The 14,723-nt window shown below is 51.1% G+C and overlaps 1 protein-coding gene across 1 annotated transcript in view; it reads right to left on the reverse strand.

The window, feature by feature from the left end:
- Positions 1-1,605: 1,605 nt before the first annotated feature.
- Positions 1,606-14,723, reverse strand: part of Rassf3 (Ras association domain family member 3) — a 61,430-nt gene continuing 48,312 nt past the window's right edge. The window contains exons 2-5 of the mRNA XM_026784624.1: positions 7,607-7,714; positions 6,520-6,757; positions 4,906-5,015; positions 1,606-2,850 (exon numbers count right to left, since the gene is read on the reverse strand). Of these exons, the coding sequence (XP_026640425.1) occupies positions 2,701-2,850; positions 4,906-5,015; positions 6,520-6,757; positions 7,607-7,714 (606 nt within the window). The 3' untranslated portion in view covers positions 1,606-2,700. The remainder of the gene's footprint in view (positions 2,851-4,905; positions 5,016-6,519; positions 6,758-7,606; positions 7,715-14,723) is intronic.

Genomic DNA, 14,723 nt, shown 5'->3' on the forward strand with positions numbered 1-14,723 from the left:
TCAACTAACAACTTCGATTTTTAATAATAGAAACAATTTTGCCATTCCAGACACAACTTCAGGGGAGAAAAATCTTCCCTATAAAAATAAAACTTAAAACTCATCAACATTATAAATATAGCTTTTAACTTCTAGATTTCAAATGCTCCCCTGCAACTCTGCCCTTCATTTAACACCGTTCGTTCGGGTACCATCACATTCCGGAGAGAAAACAGCATTACAGTAAAGCTTGCTTTCATTTGACAGAAAGGCTGGAACAATGGGTGACAATAAAGATCTTTGGCCTCTGGGGCTCTTTTTCATGCTTTAGGGACGCTACTGTAGTAACCAGTGTTTGGGAGAACAGCAATCTCCAGGAACCCGGAACGGGCAGATCTTCAATAGTTTCCGAGTCACGGGGTGTAGTGCACACGGCAGCGAGCGAGGTTCAAAAGAACACAGGTAAGGATCCCTGCATCACACAGTCTACTTCAAGTAAGAAAAAAATAATAATAAATTCACAGATAGCCATCAGCTACTACTTTCAGGGTCTAGCAGGGTCTTGAACTGAGAAACGAACGCTTCACCAACTCTAAGCTTACTTGGAGGAGTAATTAGAAGACCAGGTGGTTGGCGACGGCAGACACAAACCCCAGCCCCAGTCTCAATAGTAAAACCAGCACAGAAGCCACGAAAGCGTTCCCTGAACAACAAAGGCGAAGGGTTGGGTGACGGAGTCACTGAAGCCTCGCTGATGCACTAAGAAATTACATGCAAAATTAAACACGATGTGTCATCCATATTTTAAAGCTAGTTCTATGTTTTTGTGTTTTACTGTTTTTTCCATCTCTTCCTAATAGCTTAGACGATCCGATTGTCTCGGGAGCCGTGGGCACACCCTGCACTTGGATCTGCCCCACAGGGTGACAGTCTCTGACAAGTCACGAGAGCCACCGCAAAGGGACAGATACTCACTCAAAGGCACGGTTCATAGAAAGGCAAAGAGCTGGAGCACCTTGGAATTTCCAAAAGAATACATTAAGTCTCACCCGTTAACAATTCCTTGGGAATTTATAAACAACAACAGAATCTACCTAGACTCAAAGCAGAGCTATGAGGAGGCCCCTCCGGAAGCCCAGCGCCCCGCTCCCTCTGCTCTCCGAATTGCCAGCTGCTGCAGAAACCGAGGAGATGGCGCCGTCCTCAGGAAAGCTTCTATTGCACATGCATTTCTTTGGTTGGAAGGAACACGCACAAGTCTGTTAAAATAGTTCCAGAATGAGCGGCTGCGGTGCGGTCAGCGGGGTGTGGACTTGCCTTCCTTGGGGCCTTAGTCAAGTCTCTGCGCGGCAAGGATGTGGTAGGATTGGCCTTTGAGCAGAATCCCTGTCCTCTACTTTGGAAGAAAAACACTTTAGAGGGACGAAGGGGACACCAAAGGGGGAGGGGGAGGGGGAGGTGGAATGAAGGGGAAAGAGTGATTGTCAAAAAATTTGCTGTAAGCCGGGCGGTGGTGGCGCACGCCTTTAATCCCAGCACTCGGGAGGCAGAGGCAGGTGGATTTTTGTGAGTTCAAGGCCAGCCTGGTCTACAGAGCTAGTTCCAGGACAGGCTCCAAAGCCACAGAGAAACCCTGTCTTGAAAAAAAAAAGTTTGCTGTGAGCCCTGGACTTGATACATCTTCTAGCTAACAGCTGAGGGTAAACAGCTGCCCTTACCTAAACTCCTTTTTAACTGAAAAAAAGCTCTGGGTGGGGGGTGGGGGGCAACTACATTTAACAGTGATCAGTCATGGTCAGGCCCCACCTGAACCTACACAGAAGCTATACCCAGAGACCATCCGCTCTACACCAGCAGAATCGGGGAGCTGGTGCACAGATGCCAGGTCCAGCCACAGGAGCAGGAGGCCTATGTCTGGATCACCACAGGGCCAGCAGCAGGGGGGGGGCCTTCCTCGGGATCACCTCAGTCAAGGGTAAATCCACCACAGGCCAGCTGCAGTTCATGGACCCCTCCTTTGGGCTCAGCTCCTAGTTCTTTGGCTCTGACCCCACACTTTACCACTAAATCAAGCCATCTTAAAACATCAACCCTGAATGCTTTTAAATGCTTTTGACTCCTTTACGAACAAATAACACCTTCCTCCGCTATCACTAACTCAGAAGCCACACCACCCTCCCAAGCCGAGGGCTCTCCACTCTCTCTACCTTCCCAACATGCTCTTTACTTTCTTCATCAAAACCCTTACACATCTTCTCCCAACCCCCCAGAGTTCCTATATTCCTGTGTCTTTCAGATCGCGGAGCAGACTGTTCCGAATGAAGACAACCAAGCAGGCAGTTTCGCCGCAGGACAAGTTTGCAAAGACCACTTGTTAGTATCTGCTCACCCTGACGCCTAACAAAGATCACATAATCAAAGTAACTAGAAGAAAACAGGGAATCGACCCAGAGTTCATGCTTCTGAGCACTCCAGGATGTGCCTGAGGACCACAGGCTCACAGCTTGCAAGAGGTAACGTCGCCATGCCAACAGAACAAGCTTGCGGAGTCCCTTGTGCCAATTGGTGAGGCGCAGGATGCTGCGTGCGCAGGCTTTGAGAACTGTATCTAGAGTGAAGAGGAAGGCCCTAGCATGGCGGGCACGGAAACAGCTCTCTGAGCAGGGGCGGTGCCGCTCTTTCATGGTCCGAGCTGTGCCTTCCTGACAGGAAGCCCTCGCCTTAGCCGGGCTTCCACACCTCGCCCAGGGCTTCCTCCAGCTTCTGCCGGTAGGCTGTGTAGCGCCGCTTCAGGCTCTGCAGCTGCTCGTCCTCCTCCTTGTCCAAGATGCGCAAGAAGTTCTGCAGCTCTGGCAGGCTGAAGGCTTCCCACTGCGGAGAGAACAGGCCGTGTGTAACTCAGAGTCTGGGAATAATTACTTCAGTTCCTTTTTCCCCAGAGACAAGGTTAGCTACGTAGCACAATCTAGCCTTGAACTCATGATCATCCCCCACCTCAGCCTCCTGAGCGACTCCAGGCCCTGCAGAACACTGGCTATCAGAAAGTGGGGGGTACGGCTGTCCTCAGCTCCTAGACCAACCCTCCAGAGATCAATTCCCGGTGTCTGCATCTTCTTCCTCTCCTACAATCTCATCAACTCCAGACAGTTGAACAGCCCACCTGCTTTCTCCATCTCTGCCCCCCAGCTCTTGGCGGCTACTCCTGGACCCTGGCATCAGCCTCCCCTTCTCGGTCTATTCTCGTGCCCTACAACCACCCGGCCCTCCTACACACACGGGTATGGCAAACTCCCATGGTTACAAGCATTCAGTTGTCACCCACTGAACACCACATGAAGTGAGAAATCCGCTACCTCCCCAGCCCGACATCTCACACTCACCCAGCACCCCAACTGGCTTAGGGCTTGCTCGCCCCTTCTCTGCTTTGCCTAGCCATTTCCTGCTCACCCTTTGGATCTCAGCCTACTTCCTGATCTTCCAGGATCTCTCCCCCTCCCTTGCCACGCAAGGCTCTCACTGCACCCTTTAAAAGCCCTGCTCACAATCCGGACTGAAATGACTGAAGCTCCCAGGGTCCCTCACCTACACCTGCCCTGCCTGGCAGCTGGCTGCCTCCCACTACTCAGGGTTTGTTTCCTGTCCTGATGACAGCGGTCTGGTTCCCTAACAGAGTCTCTCCCCACAGCAGGTACCATATCGTACATGCACTTAAACGCACGCACGCACGCACACGCAGGGACAAAACGGAGTGTGGTAGCATCATCTCTTATCAAGCTGATGACTCGAGTTGATATACGTGGAGAGATCCGACTCCTGCAAGCTGCCCTGACGTCCACATATGAGCCACGCCAAGCGCATGAGCACACAACCACACAAAACAATAAAATATAATTAAGACAAACTTCTTGTTTTTTTAAGCAGTGACCATCAAGGAAAGTACTGCACAAGCCTGGTGACCTGGGTTCTAGCCTGGGACCCACCTAATGCGGAAGGGAAACGATTCTACACGGCCGTCCCCTGAGCTCCATGCCTGTGCTGCGGTACACACGCCCACAAACACATATCACACATACACACAATAACAATGACGATACTTTAAAGGAAATATTTAGCATCACCTTATAGATCATTTTGATTAGAAAAGCTAGAACAATTAGAGGTTTGCCTCAGGCCGTGTCCCCCGTTTAAGCACAGTGCTGGTCTCTGCCATCTAAGCCAGCAAGCCTCTTCTCCCAGCTGACGCTCTCCACAGGACATTTCACACTTCCGGTTTTTAAATTTTTATTTATTTTTATTTTATGTGCACTGCTGTTTTGCCTGCATGTATGTCTGTATGTGAAGGTGTCAGATCCTCTGGAACTGGAGTTACAGACAGGGTGAGCTGTCATGTGGGTGCTGGGAATTGAACTTGGATCCTCTGGAAGAGCAGTCAGTGCTCTTAACCACTGAGCCATCTCTCCAGCCCTCACTTCACACTGAAAGCTCACAGATGATCTACAGAGCAGAAAATGTTTTCCAGTGATATCCTCCCCTGGGGAGAAGGGTGCTCACGCCAAGAACTCCCAAGTCACCCACTGCATGAAGAGGGAAGCGGACTCTGAGGTCCACATGTGCTGGGTTTCCCTTTATTTCCTGTCAGAAGGAAACTGGCCTGGAGTCTTTTCTCAGCAGCAGAGGGATGGGGAGGCTCAGCTGAGTGAGTGATACGGGGCTGGGAGGAGATTAAAATGGCTCTCCACACAGAGCTGGACAGGGAAGAATTATTTCCTCCTGAAGAGCTCACGGCAATGTAATGGCCTAAGAGAATTATACTGTAAGCCAACTTGGGGATCATTCCCGCTCCCTCCCGTCCCACCTCCTTGATGAAATAAAGCAGGACAGCTGTTCTGTGGGGCTGGGTGCCACTGTCAACAGTTGCTCGCTCACCTCTCCAATTTCGTGTTCTCGAAGGACAAAGCTCAGCGTGTCAGTTCTGGGCCCTGCTACCAAGCGCAGGTAGAGCGGGTGCTCCCTGTCAGAGAGCTTGCAGGCATACACTGGGGAGGGAGACAAACAGCCTGTTACAGAGGTAACCCCCACCCCACCCCACCCCGACAGTCACAGCAACAGCCCACTCCCGAGCCTCTATAAACACCAAGGACCCACGGTGAACAAACCGTCCAAGATACACCAAGCCTTGATGAGGAGGAAATGAGTTCTAAAAACAAAATAAAATAGTAATTTTCCCCCAAAAGATTCTGTCCTTCCTGTCAGAAAGAAGACGAACTTTTGGAGAAGAAAGAGGAACTTAACCCCTTTAAAAAATAATGAAAATATCTCAACCAAGCAACACGAATCCAAAGCTCTAGGAGCAAGCCTCTTTGTAGACTAAGAACTGGCAGCCAAGTGAACCAGAAATTGTCACACGGACAGGGCGTGTCTCCACACAAACGCACTCTAGTGTCTAAAGATATGCCAGCCACGAGGGTGACAATTCAGGACATGGCTACTTTAGACTGTGTAGCTGATGTCCAGCTGAGAAGTTGCTGGCAAGCTAAAGATGTCGCCAGACCTTCCCTGTCCCTTGCTACTTCAGATGGCACTTCACCACAGTTCCCTGGTCATCATCCACCAGGCTGCAGAGCCTGTGGCTTCAGGAGGACCGGAGCTCTGTCAGGACTGTGTCTAACAAATGGCACACCCTCAGAAGGACGCTGTGTCAGTCACCCTGTGCGCCAGCACATCTTCCTCTATGGCTGCTGCTGGCTTTTCCCAGAGCCAAACCGGAGAAAGTGCAAACAGCTCACTGCTATTTGTTATACTTCTGGGTTGGTGCAGAGTGAATCGTAGACACCAACTTCCTTCAAACGCCTCGCCCGGGACATCCCATCCCATTTTATGAGATAATCCACTGGGCATGGGCCTAAGTTCAGACAGAGCCCGGGTCAAAACACCACTTATTCTTTTTACATGTGAGATGAATGAATTATAAGTGTGCCTCTTTGTCCATCACACCACGTGTGTGGGTGAACTTCAAACGTGAAAGCATTACTGAAGACTTCAACTAAAAAAGTCTTCTTTTTTTAAAAAATAGTTTTATTTATTTACTATGTATAGTGTTCTGCCTTCATGTATCCATACAGGCCAGAAGAGGGCACCAGATCGCCTTACAGATGGTTGTGAGCCACCATGTGGTCGCTGGGAATTGAACTCAGGACCTCTGGAAGAGCAGTCAGTGCTCTTAATTGCTGAACCATCTCTCCAGCCCATTCTTTTGTGTCCTGAAAGGTATTAAAATCCTTGCCACCGCACCCTCACCAAACCTGCCCCTCCGGGCGTGCCAGCAAATCTTCCACATGTGCAGCCCCAAAGCCCCTCAACCACTCAGCTCAGAGATACAAGCAGCCAGGAATCATAAAGATCCGCCTTGAGTGTGTGGCTTCCAGTCTGTCCCTGGGCTCTGACACAGTCTGACACGGCATCTATCTGCTGCCCTTCTCTTAAGGCATACAAGAGACACAGAGCGGACAGACTGCTCTCCCTGGACGTGTGGCCACACACCTTGGTCTTCCCTGTGACATCGCTTGTAAAGTGCAAACTTGCTGGGGCTCTCCGTCACCAGAAACTTCTTGAGCAAGGCCTCGATCACTTCTCCCACGGTGTTTGTACTGCTGATGTGAAGAGTGTTCACACACTCTCGGCTGCTGGGTGGGGGTCTCCCAGGGCTGGCTGGGGTCTGGGTGGGTTTGCAGAGTTCCATCTGCACCTTAATGAAGCCAGTGTAAATCCCATTTGAGTTCTGAAGAAGGAAGAAAGGTCAGGTGAGTGGTGTAGGCAGGACAGGAGTACATTAGTGCGTCAAGACAAAGGGGAAGGCCAACAGTTCTTTGTGACTCTTCTCTCAACTTCCCAGGAGAGTGCAGAGAGGGACCTCAGAGAGGAACCGGAAATGCAGTGGAGGAAACACACTAGCCCTGCAGCGCTGGCTGGCTGGCTGGCCCTGCGGATCGAGCCTCTCGTGTGCTGGGCCAGCACCCATCCGAGAGGACACAGTCCTGTGCAGCACATGTCTGCCAGACCATAGCTCCTTTTCTCTTCTATTACAGATGTGCACTACCCCATCTGGCCTTCTCCTGGGTCTCGGGGATCAAACCTGCCAGGCTGTACCCACCGAGCCATCTCCCTGACCCCATCTGTGATGTGGGAGTGTCATATCCATCTGTTGATTTCATTGGTTAAGCAATAAAGAAACTGCTTGGCCCTGATAGGTTAAAACATAGGTGGGAGGAGTAAACAGAACAGAATGCTGGGAGGAAGAGGAAGTGAGCTCAGAGACGCCATGCTCCCCGCACCCGGGCAGGCAGTCGCACGCAATGAAGCAAGCCGCCAGGTCAGACATGCTGAATCTTTCCCGGTAAGACTGATGCTACTCAGATTATTAGAGATGGGTTGATTGGGATGTGAGAACTAGCCTGTAAGGGCTAGAGCTAATGAGCGAGCCAAGCAGTGTTTAAAAGAATACAGTGTCTGTGTAATTATTTCGAGGCATAAGCTAGCAGGCGGCCAGGGTGCTGGGGACGCAGCCCCGCTGCTCCTATTACAACACATCTGTCTTTTGGTAGAACCAACTGAACCAGGAAGGACTTACCAAGGTCATCTTCAACTTGTCTGTGACGGCTAAATTGTACTTATGGACTTTCTCTTTGATTTCCTCTTTGCTGAGATAATTGTGAGTTTCCTTCTCTTTCTCCACATCCTAGAAAAAAAAAATCGTATCATGCACGAACAACATAGGGGAAAAAGGCAGATGAACTAGGCGTCTTCTCCATCCCATAAAAGAGTAGCAGGCGCATTTCCCGAGACACAACACTGCTCCATTTCACCTTTAACACTCCAGGCTCACCCGCCACGTGTGCCCCCTTTTCCCACACTGAAATGAAACCAACCCACCAGCAACTGAAAACAGTGCTTCATTAAACAGCATTCTGCAAATCTCTCTGGTCAATTTCCCTTCTGCAAAAACATCATTCCACACAGTACGAGCTACTGGACACTTCTACTTCAAACAATTGCTTATTTACATGTTTATTTCATTTTCTTCAAGACAGGCATTTCTCTATGTAGACCTGGCTGACCTGCAACAGAGACCTGCCTGCCTCTGCCTTCTGGGGGCTGGGATTAAAGCTGAGAGTCTACACCCAGTTTCTAACAATATTTAAAGATGCATGCCTAGAATTGTATTAACGTTATGGTCGCTCCAGCTTTCCAGTCTATATTAGCAATAAGCACAGCAGGGAATGATGCCAATCGACCGGTGCTAGCCATCACCTGTTAAACCATGCACAACCTCCCTAGGCCAAGATGCAAGTGACCAGACCCCTCTACCTAGCACCCTGCCTGCTTCTCCCCACACCTCTCTCTCCGTATAACCAGAGAGGGGAAAAACTGAGGCTCTCTTGTGAGCCTTTAGAATTTACTACTAATTTACTGCCTATAAATAAAAGACCATACACCCTACCTAGCTTTATGTCAACTTGACACAGGGTAGAGTCGTTTGGGAATAGGCGACTTCAGCTAAGAAAACACCCCCACGAGACTGAACTCAAGCCCGTGGGTCATCTTCTAGACTGGATGATGGATGTGGGTGGGCCTAGCTCACGGTGGGCGGTGCCACCCATGGACTGCTGGGTGAACACTCCTCCAAGGCCTTACCCTCAGATTCCTGCACCCTGATTTTCGGGACAATGGACTACATGTAACTCTAAGGAGTAAATTCTCTCCTCCCCAAGCTGCTGTTGCTCAGAGTCTCACCCAGCAGTGCAAACCCTAAGATAGCACAGGTGCAGCCCGGTGCCTACCTGGGTAACACGGAACTCTCCCAGGCACCCAGCAGAGCTGGCATAATTACTCTGGAGCCCAGGTGAGACCGAATTTGAGGATTTGAGGAAGTGAATTAATTTGGAAGTCAAGAAATTTCGCTGCTGAGGGGAGGCCCGAGACCAGAGCCCAGCAACTCTCCCCAACCCAGCTGTCTGGCAGCCTATAAGTCTCCATGTGGGCACTTTCATTTAATCCTCCCCCAAACTGAGCTAGCTAGTCTCTGTGGCTTAGAGAGGAGTCAGGAGAGGTCTGCAGAGCTAACCAGCCCTTCCCGTGACATCCCCCACTAGTTACCAGAGCAAGCTCTCCCTTGCTCCGGGTCCTACATGTCATTTCCACCAAACCAGTCTTCAAGGCTCTGACGTAGACGAACATTTGAAAATGTAAAGACCATGTGTATAGTCAGATTCAAGCTCGAGGAGCGGATTGGAATTAAATTTGGATGGTTTCAGCTGGCTGAAGCTCACACCACGCTCACGGCTAGATATTCTCCAGGTGGGCGGCTGTTCCATGATGACTCCTGCGTGGCAGCGGCATAAATGCATCAGGAATGGCCACTACGGAAGCCACGAGCGGAGAGCCACCCAGCATATAAAAAGGCTCTTAGGCCCTAATGAGGGTGAAGGGCATCTACTATGACCACTTCCAGTTTCTGCACTGGCCTGGCACAGTGTAGAACCCAGACAGTACTGGAAAATAACCAGCATGGATAATATGCTCATCTCCGTGGCTCCACGGGCAAGCCGGAAGCCCACTGGGAACACTGCCAGTGCCCCGATGTGGTCCCCACCACACTCCCAGAACAGTTTTATATTTGTTGTTACTGTGGGTTAAGATTTTCCCGAAGAGGACTGGAGAGATGACTCAGCGGTTAAGAGCACTGACTGCTCTTCCAGAGGACCTAGGTTCAATTCCCGGGACCCACACGGCAGCTCATAGCTGCCTGTAACTCCCATTCCAGGGGACCCAACGTCCTCATAGAGATGTGCATGCAGGAATAACACCAATGTACATAAAATAAAAATAATTTTTTAAAAAGGGAAAAAAGATTTTCCAAGAAAAATTCTAAGGAAATGTAAAATATGTAGTCCAAACTGGGCACACCTTCCACCCTAGCAATTGGACAGAGGCAGGAGGATCTCTGTGAGTTCCAGGACAGCCTGGGTTGCACAGTGAAACTCTGTCTCAAACAAAACAAACACAAATGTAGCCCATTCCTCCTTGCTGTTCTTTCCAGTTGACAACTAGTCAGCCAATGGCCACAGCTGCCAGGGAATGAGGTATCCTCATCTACAATTTGTGGTAACTGCCCAGAGGCCTTCAAAGTACATAAAATTATTCCTGAGAAGACAGGTTAAAGGTCATTGCCTCCTCCATAGACACCAACTCCTTCTGTCCCGTATAAAGAAAAAGGCATGGGATTTGCGGCTAACTCGGCTTCTCTCCCCGCACAGCTTAGACATCTCCAGGTTATTTCCCACCGCTAACACGATGCCAGCACTGCAGAAACAGTTGCCGCTGCGTTATCAAAGTAATACTAGTGAGGAAAACATTTCTGTGCAGATTCAGTAGCGATTGTAGCTGGTTGGCTGAATCCAGAGACAGAGACCATGCGGGTTCAGAGACGGGTTCAGAGGGGTGTGGTAAGAACTGAACGGCCCCCGGTGTGGTGGCACATGCAGGAATCCCAGCACTCAGGAAGAGCTAGCCTCGGCTACATAGCAAGAGACTGCCTTTAAAAAACAGAAAAAAACTAAAGGAATAGCTGAGGGGTAGCAAGCACGAGGCTTTGCTTTTGATCCCCAACGCTGCAAATGAGCACCCAACTAACGGTGTGGGGTGACCGAGCAGGGACAGGAGGTGCAGAGCATTCCAGCAGGCTTCGGGCTCTGCTCCCTGGTCTACCCCAGGGCCTTGGGGCTTGTTCACCCTCCCAGGTCTGTCACACCTGAAGAGCTCCTGGCCTAACAGCAACAGATCAGCAAAGATCTAATCTGATGCTGTTCTCTCTAGTAAGACCAAAGGAGGGACATGGCTCCATCTACAGGATCAAGGAAGCCAATGGCCCCAGACCACTGGCTGCACATAAACATACTGCATGTGTATCCTGGGCCCTCAGCTGGGTGGGATCCCAAGGAAAAGAAGTGAAGGGGCAAAGAGAGGGGTTGTTAGTCAATTCCCAAGGGCGCCTTGATGACACGGGCTAGAGCCCGCCCCTAGGCCCCCTGGAACAGGAGCCCAAGGCACTGAGAGGAACTTCAAAGGAGCCATGTCCTCAGGACAACCCACACAGGACCACAGAGGAACTCAGAAAGGTTATCTTTACTTCTCAGAGATTAAACCAAGGAAAGAGCAGAAGGCATTAAGAGAGTTGTAGTCCGTGACCTACAAGACCCCTTCTGGGCCGAGCATATCATTGTTCAAAGATCAACTGGACAGCAAATCCTGGGAAAGCAGAGCACTTCCGAGCAGGGTTTAAAAAATAATGTGGGGGGGAGGGGTTACTTGATCTAATCATATAGGCGTGTGCCTGGGGGCGGGGCACGGACACAGGGACTCAGTGAAGCAGGAGCTGTCTCCATCTCAGGGTGCACGTTACCTCTGGGTAGTCCAGGTTGAATGCGCCTGACAAATTCAGCTGCTTCAAGACAGGGGAGGGAAATGACACCGATTTCAGGTAGGGTCCAGACTGGAGAAGGACCCTTACCTTGGCAAGACTTCCAGGTTGTTTACGCCTTTGAGAGACTCTTGTCTGCCAACCTGGGGAAAAATCCCTCCAAATACATGCACAGCCCTGCAGGAGGGAGGGAAGTAAAGAGGTGGGAAGGAAAAGGGCAGAGACGGGGTTAAGCCGTGGCGTGGCAGGCGTGGCACAGACTCTCACTCCAGGGCAGGACAGGGAAGGGCAGAGGCATCCGCCCGTGAATAATGCGTGGTTGTCGCTCTCGGCAGCCGGGGAGGAGCTGGGGCCACACCCCAGAGCGGCTGCTGGGCAGGTTACAAGTCATCTCTGTCTGAGGCCACAGGGAGAGGTCTGCCATCCCAACGCTACGCTCGCCCCTGGCGTTTCAGCCAGTGTGCCCAAAGAGCACAATTTGGGTCAACCTCGCTTCCTGGGTGGGGCCACATTTCCAGACTGTTTTCACACCGGTGAGACACACCCACCTCACAGACACAGACAACCTGCACCCAAAGTGTGTTCCCATAGGCTCATGAGTCAGACTTTTCCAAAGACGGACCCCTACAGGCCTGACGGAGGATCCGCGAACAGCTTCAGTTTGTCTGGTTAACTCTGAAGCTACACCAAAGTTTAAATTACAAAGCCACTGGACAACAAAAGCCCAAACCATAATGAACAAAGACGAGTGGCTTCAAAAGGGTAAAAATAGAGAGATGCACAATCACTACCTCTGTTTTAGCTTAGCGACAGAATGTGAATTATGGTTTAGACATACTTAGGTCTGAAATCATGGCTCTGCCACACCCTAGCTGTGTGACCAAAGGGAAGTTATGTAACCTCTCTGAGCCCTGGTTTTCTCATCTCTGTGAAATGTGCAGAAACAATACCTACTTCATACTACTGAGAGGGCACAGTGCCGGCCATCACTGGACAATTATTTATTAGTGCCCACTGGCGCCAAGCTCCGGGCCAAGCGCACTTCCAGCTGTGAGAGGCAGCTGTGATTGCCACCTCTTCCCGGCCAGCAGCCTGCTCAAGTTTGCCTCGCTCCCTGTGCCCCACCCACACCTGCTGTTTGACCGGCATTTGGCTTGGCACACAGGCCTCTAAGACACAAGGTGGCACTAGGGAAAGAGGTCATGGCAGAGGGCTTGTGAGAGACACCCAAGGTCTTGGAAAGCTCAGCGGGGGAAACTGCTCTCCAGGCGAGCCTGAAGACCCGAGCTAGATCAGCGCCCTGAGAAAGCTGGGCATGGCGACACACACCTGCAATCCCAGAGCTCCTTTGGTGAGATGGAGACAGAGACAGGAGGGTCCCTGGACATTGCAGGGCAGCTAGTCGGGAGTGGCAGCAGCAATCAACAGAGACCTGTCTCGAAACCACTCAAGAAAGGTCTCTATCCTCTGCCGCTTTGGGAGTGCTCCGATGCCCACACGCACAATATTAATTAAACAAAAATTAAAAGAGGAAAGAAAGAACAAAAAAAAATCAAAATTACAGAGTAAGGAAGGTGGACCACCAGTGCGTGCTGTGGCCCCCTTCCTCGCAGCTCTGGCACCCGGTGAGGTCTGGGTCCACCCTGCAGCATCAGAGGGTAACCTGACCAGGCCGACAAGCGCTCTCTCTGCACACTAGACTGAAATCATGAATTACTGCTTTGCATTTCACCCCCAGTTTTGAAAGCAGGCTACCCAGCGGCACAGAAACACAAGTCCTGTGTATGATCACACACAGGCTGAAATACCTAGCGGCATCTATCCTCAAACAGCACAGTTCCTGGACAGTGCGCTCTGGCTGCCAGCGGGATTCAGCCAGTTACGGTGAGCCGGTGAGCCGAGTCCAGGCCCTGACTCCTAGAAACATATTCCCGCCAGGCGGGGCTCCAGTAAGGAAGCAGAACAATGCACTGTGGGGCGTGGTGGTCAATTTCAATTGCCAGCTTGGATAAGGAACAGGGAGAGCATGACTAAGGCACGCTGTGTTATAATGGTGCTTGCAGAGGGTCAGTGGAGGGGAGGACGCCCACCCTGACTCTGGGCAGCACAATCCCATTGAGCCGAGGTCCTGGACCGGGTGACGGGCCAGCTAGGCACTGCTCCCCACTTCTCTGTTTCCTGGTGGGCACCACAGACCAAGCGACCCTAGCTGGCTGTCATGCCTCCCTTGCCGTGAGAACTTGGTGGGAAATAAGCCCTTCCTCCCCTTTAAGTTCACAGGAGCCAAAATTGAGAAGCCCACTCTCTGGAGAGGCAGTCTGGAGAGCCCCTCCTGCTGCATGCAGTGTGCAGGCGAGAGGGAAGTTCTCACTGGCTGTGGTGGCGCTCGCCTTTTTAACCCCAGCACGCGGGAGGCAGAGCAGAGAGAGGCAGTGGATCTGTGAGTTCCAGTACAGTCTATGCTACACTGAAACCCAGTATTCCCAGTGTCACCCCCACCCCCCAAGAAACAAGTTCTCCAGGAGCAGAGCAAGCAGAGGAAGGGCTGACATGTTTAAAAGTTCTGTTTTCTAGGAGGTGAAAGGTCCCAGACAGGACCCCATATCCCAGGCTAGCTGCAGACTTGCTATGTATGCGGCTGAGAAAATCCTCCTGCCTCCACGTCTAGTGCTGGGGTTACAGGCACACCTCACGACCCCGAGTTGACTGAAATCGTGTTGTGAGATACTGTGAGTTACATGCTCCGGAACTGGGCTCTCAAGTATGACAAGCAGTAGAGAACCTTGGCGGGAAGTCTTTTTAGGTGTGCGACGTGGAGACCCTGGTATGGGATGAACACAGAAGGGGCTGTCACACAAAGCTAACATATAAGAAGGGCAGGATGGCCTGGTCTGTATTTACATCAGCTGCCCGGCTAACACTCCTCACTAAGACACCGAGGAGGCAGAGCACAAAAGTCTGTCCAAGGATCAACTTTTCAATGCATGCCGTAACTCTCCAGCAGCCGTGTCGTGTTCCGGCCAACCGCAAGCCGGGAGCCGCATGGAGCTTTGGAAACTGGCACGAGGAAAGGAACTGCGGGGCTTTGAAGGGCTGCAGCAGAGCTAAGCAATACAGCTTAGACATGGGGGCAAACAAAGCACGAGGCAAGAGCACCAAGAAAACCATGTGACCGGGTGTGTAGGTGTAAAGACGCGGGAAAACAATGTGAACGGGTGTGTAAGTGTAAAGACACAGGAAAACAAACAGACACAACTGTAAGACTCAG

This window comes from Microtus ochrogaster, chromosome 24, assembly GCF_000317375.1.
Source record: "Microtus ochrogaster isolate Prairie Vole_2 chromosome 24, MicOch1.0, whole genome shotgun sequence".
In the NCBI taxonomy this organism is placed as follows: domain Eukaryota; kingdom Metazoa; phylum Chordata; class Mammalia; order Rodentia; family Cricetidae; genus Microtus; species Microtus ochrogaster.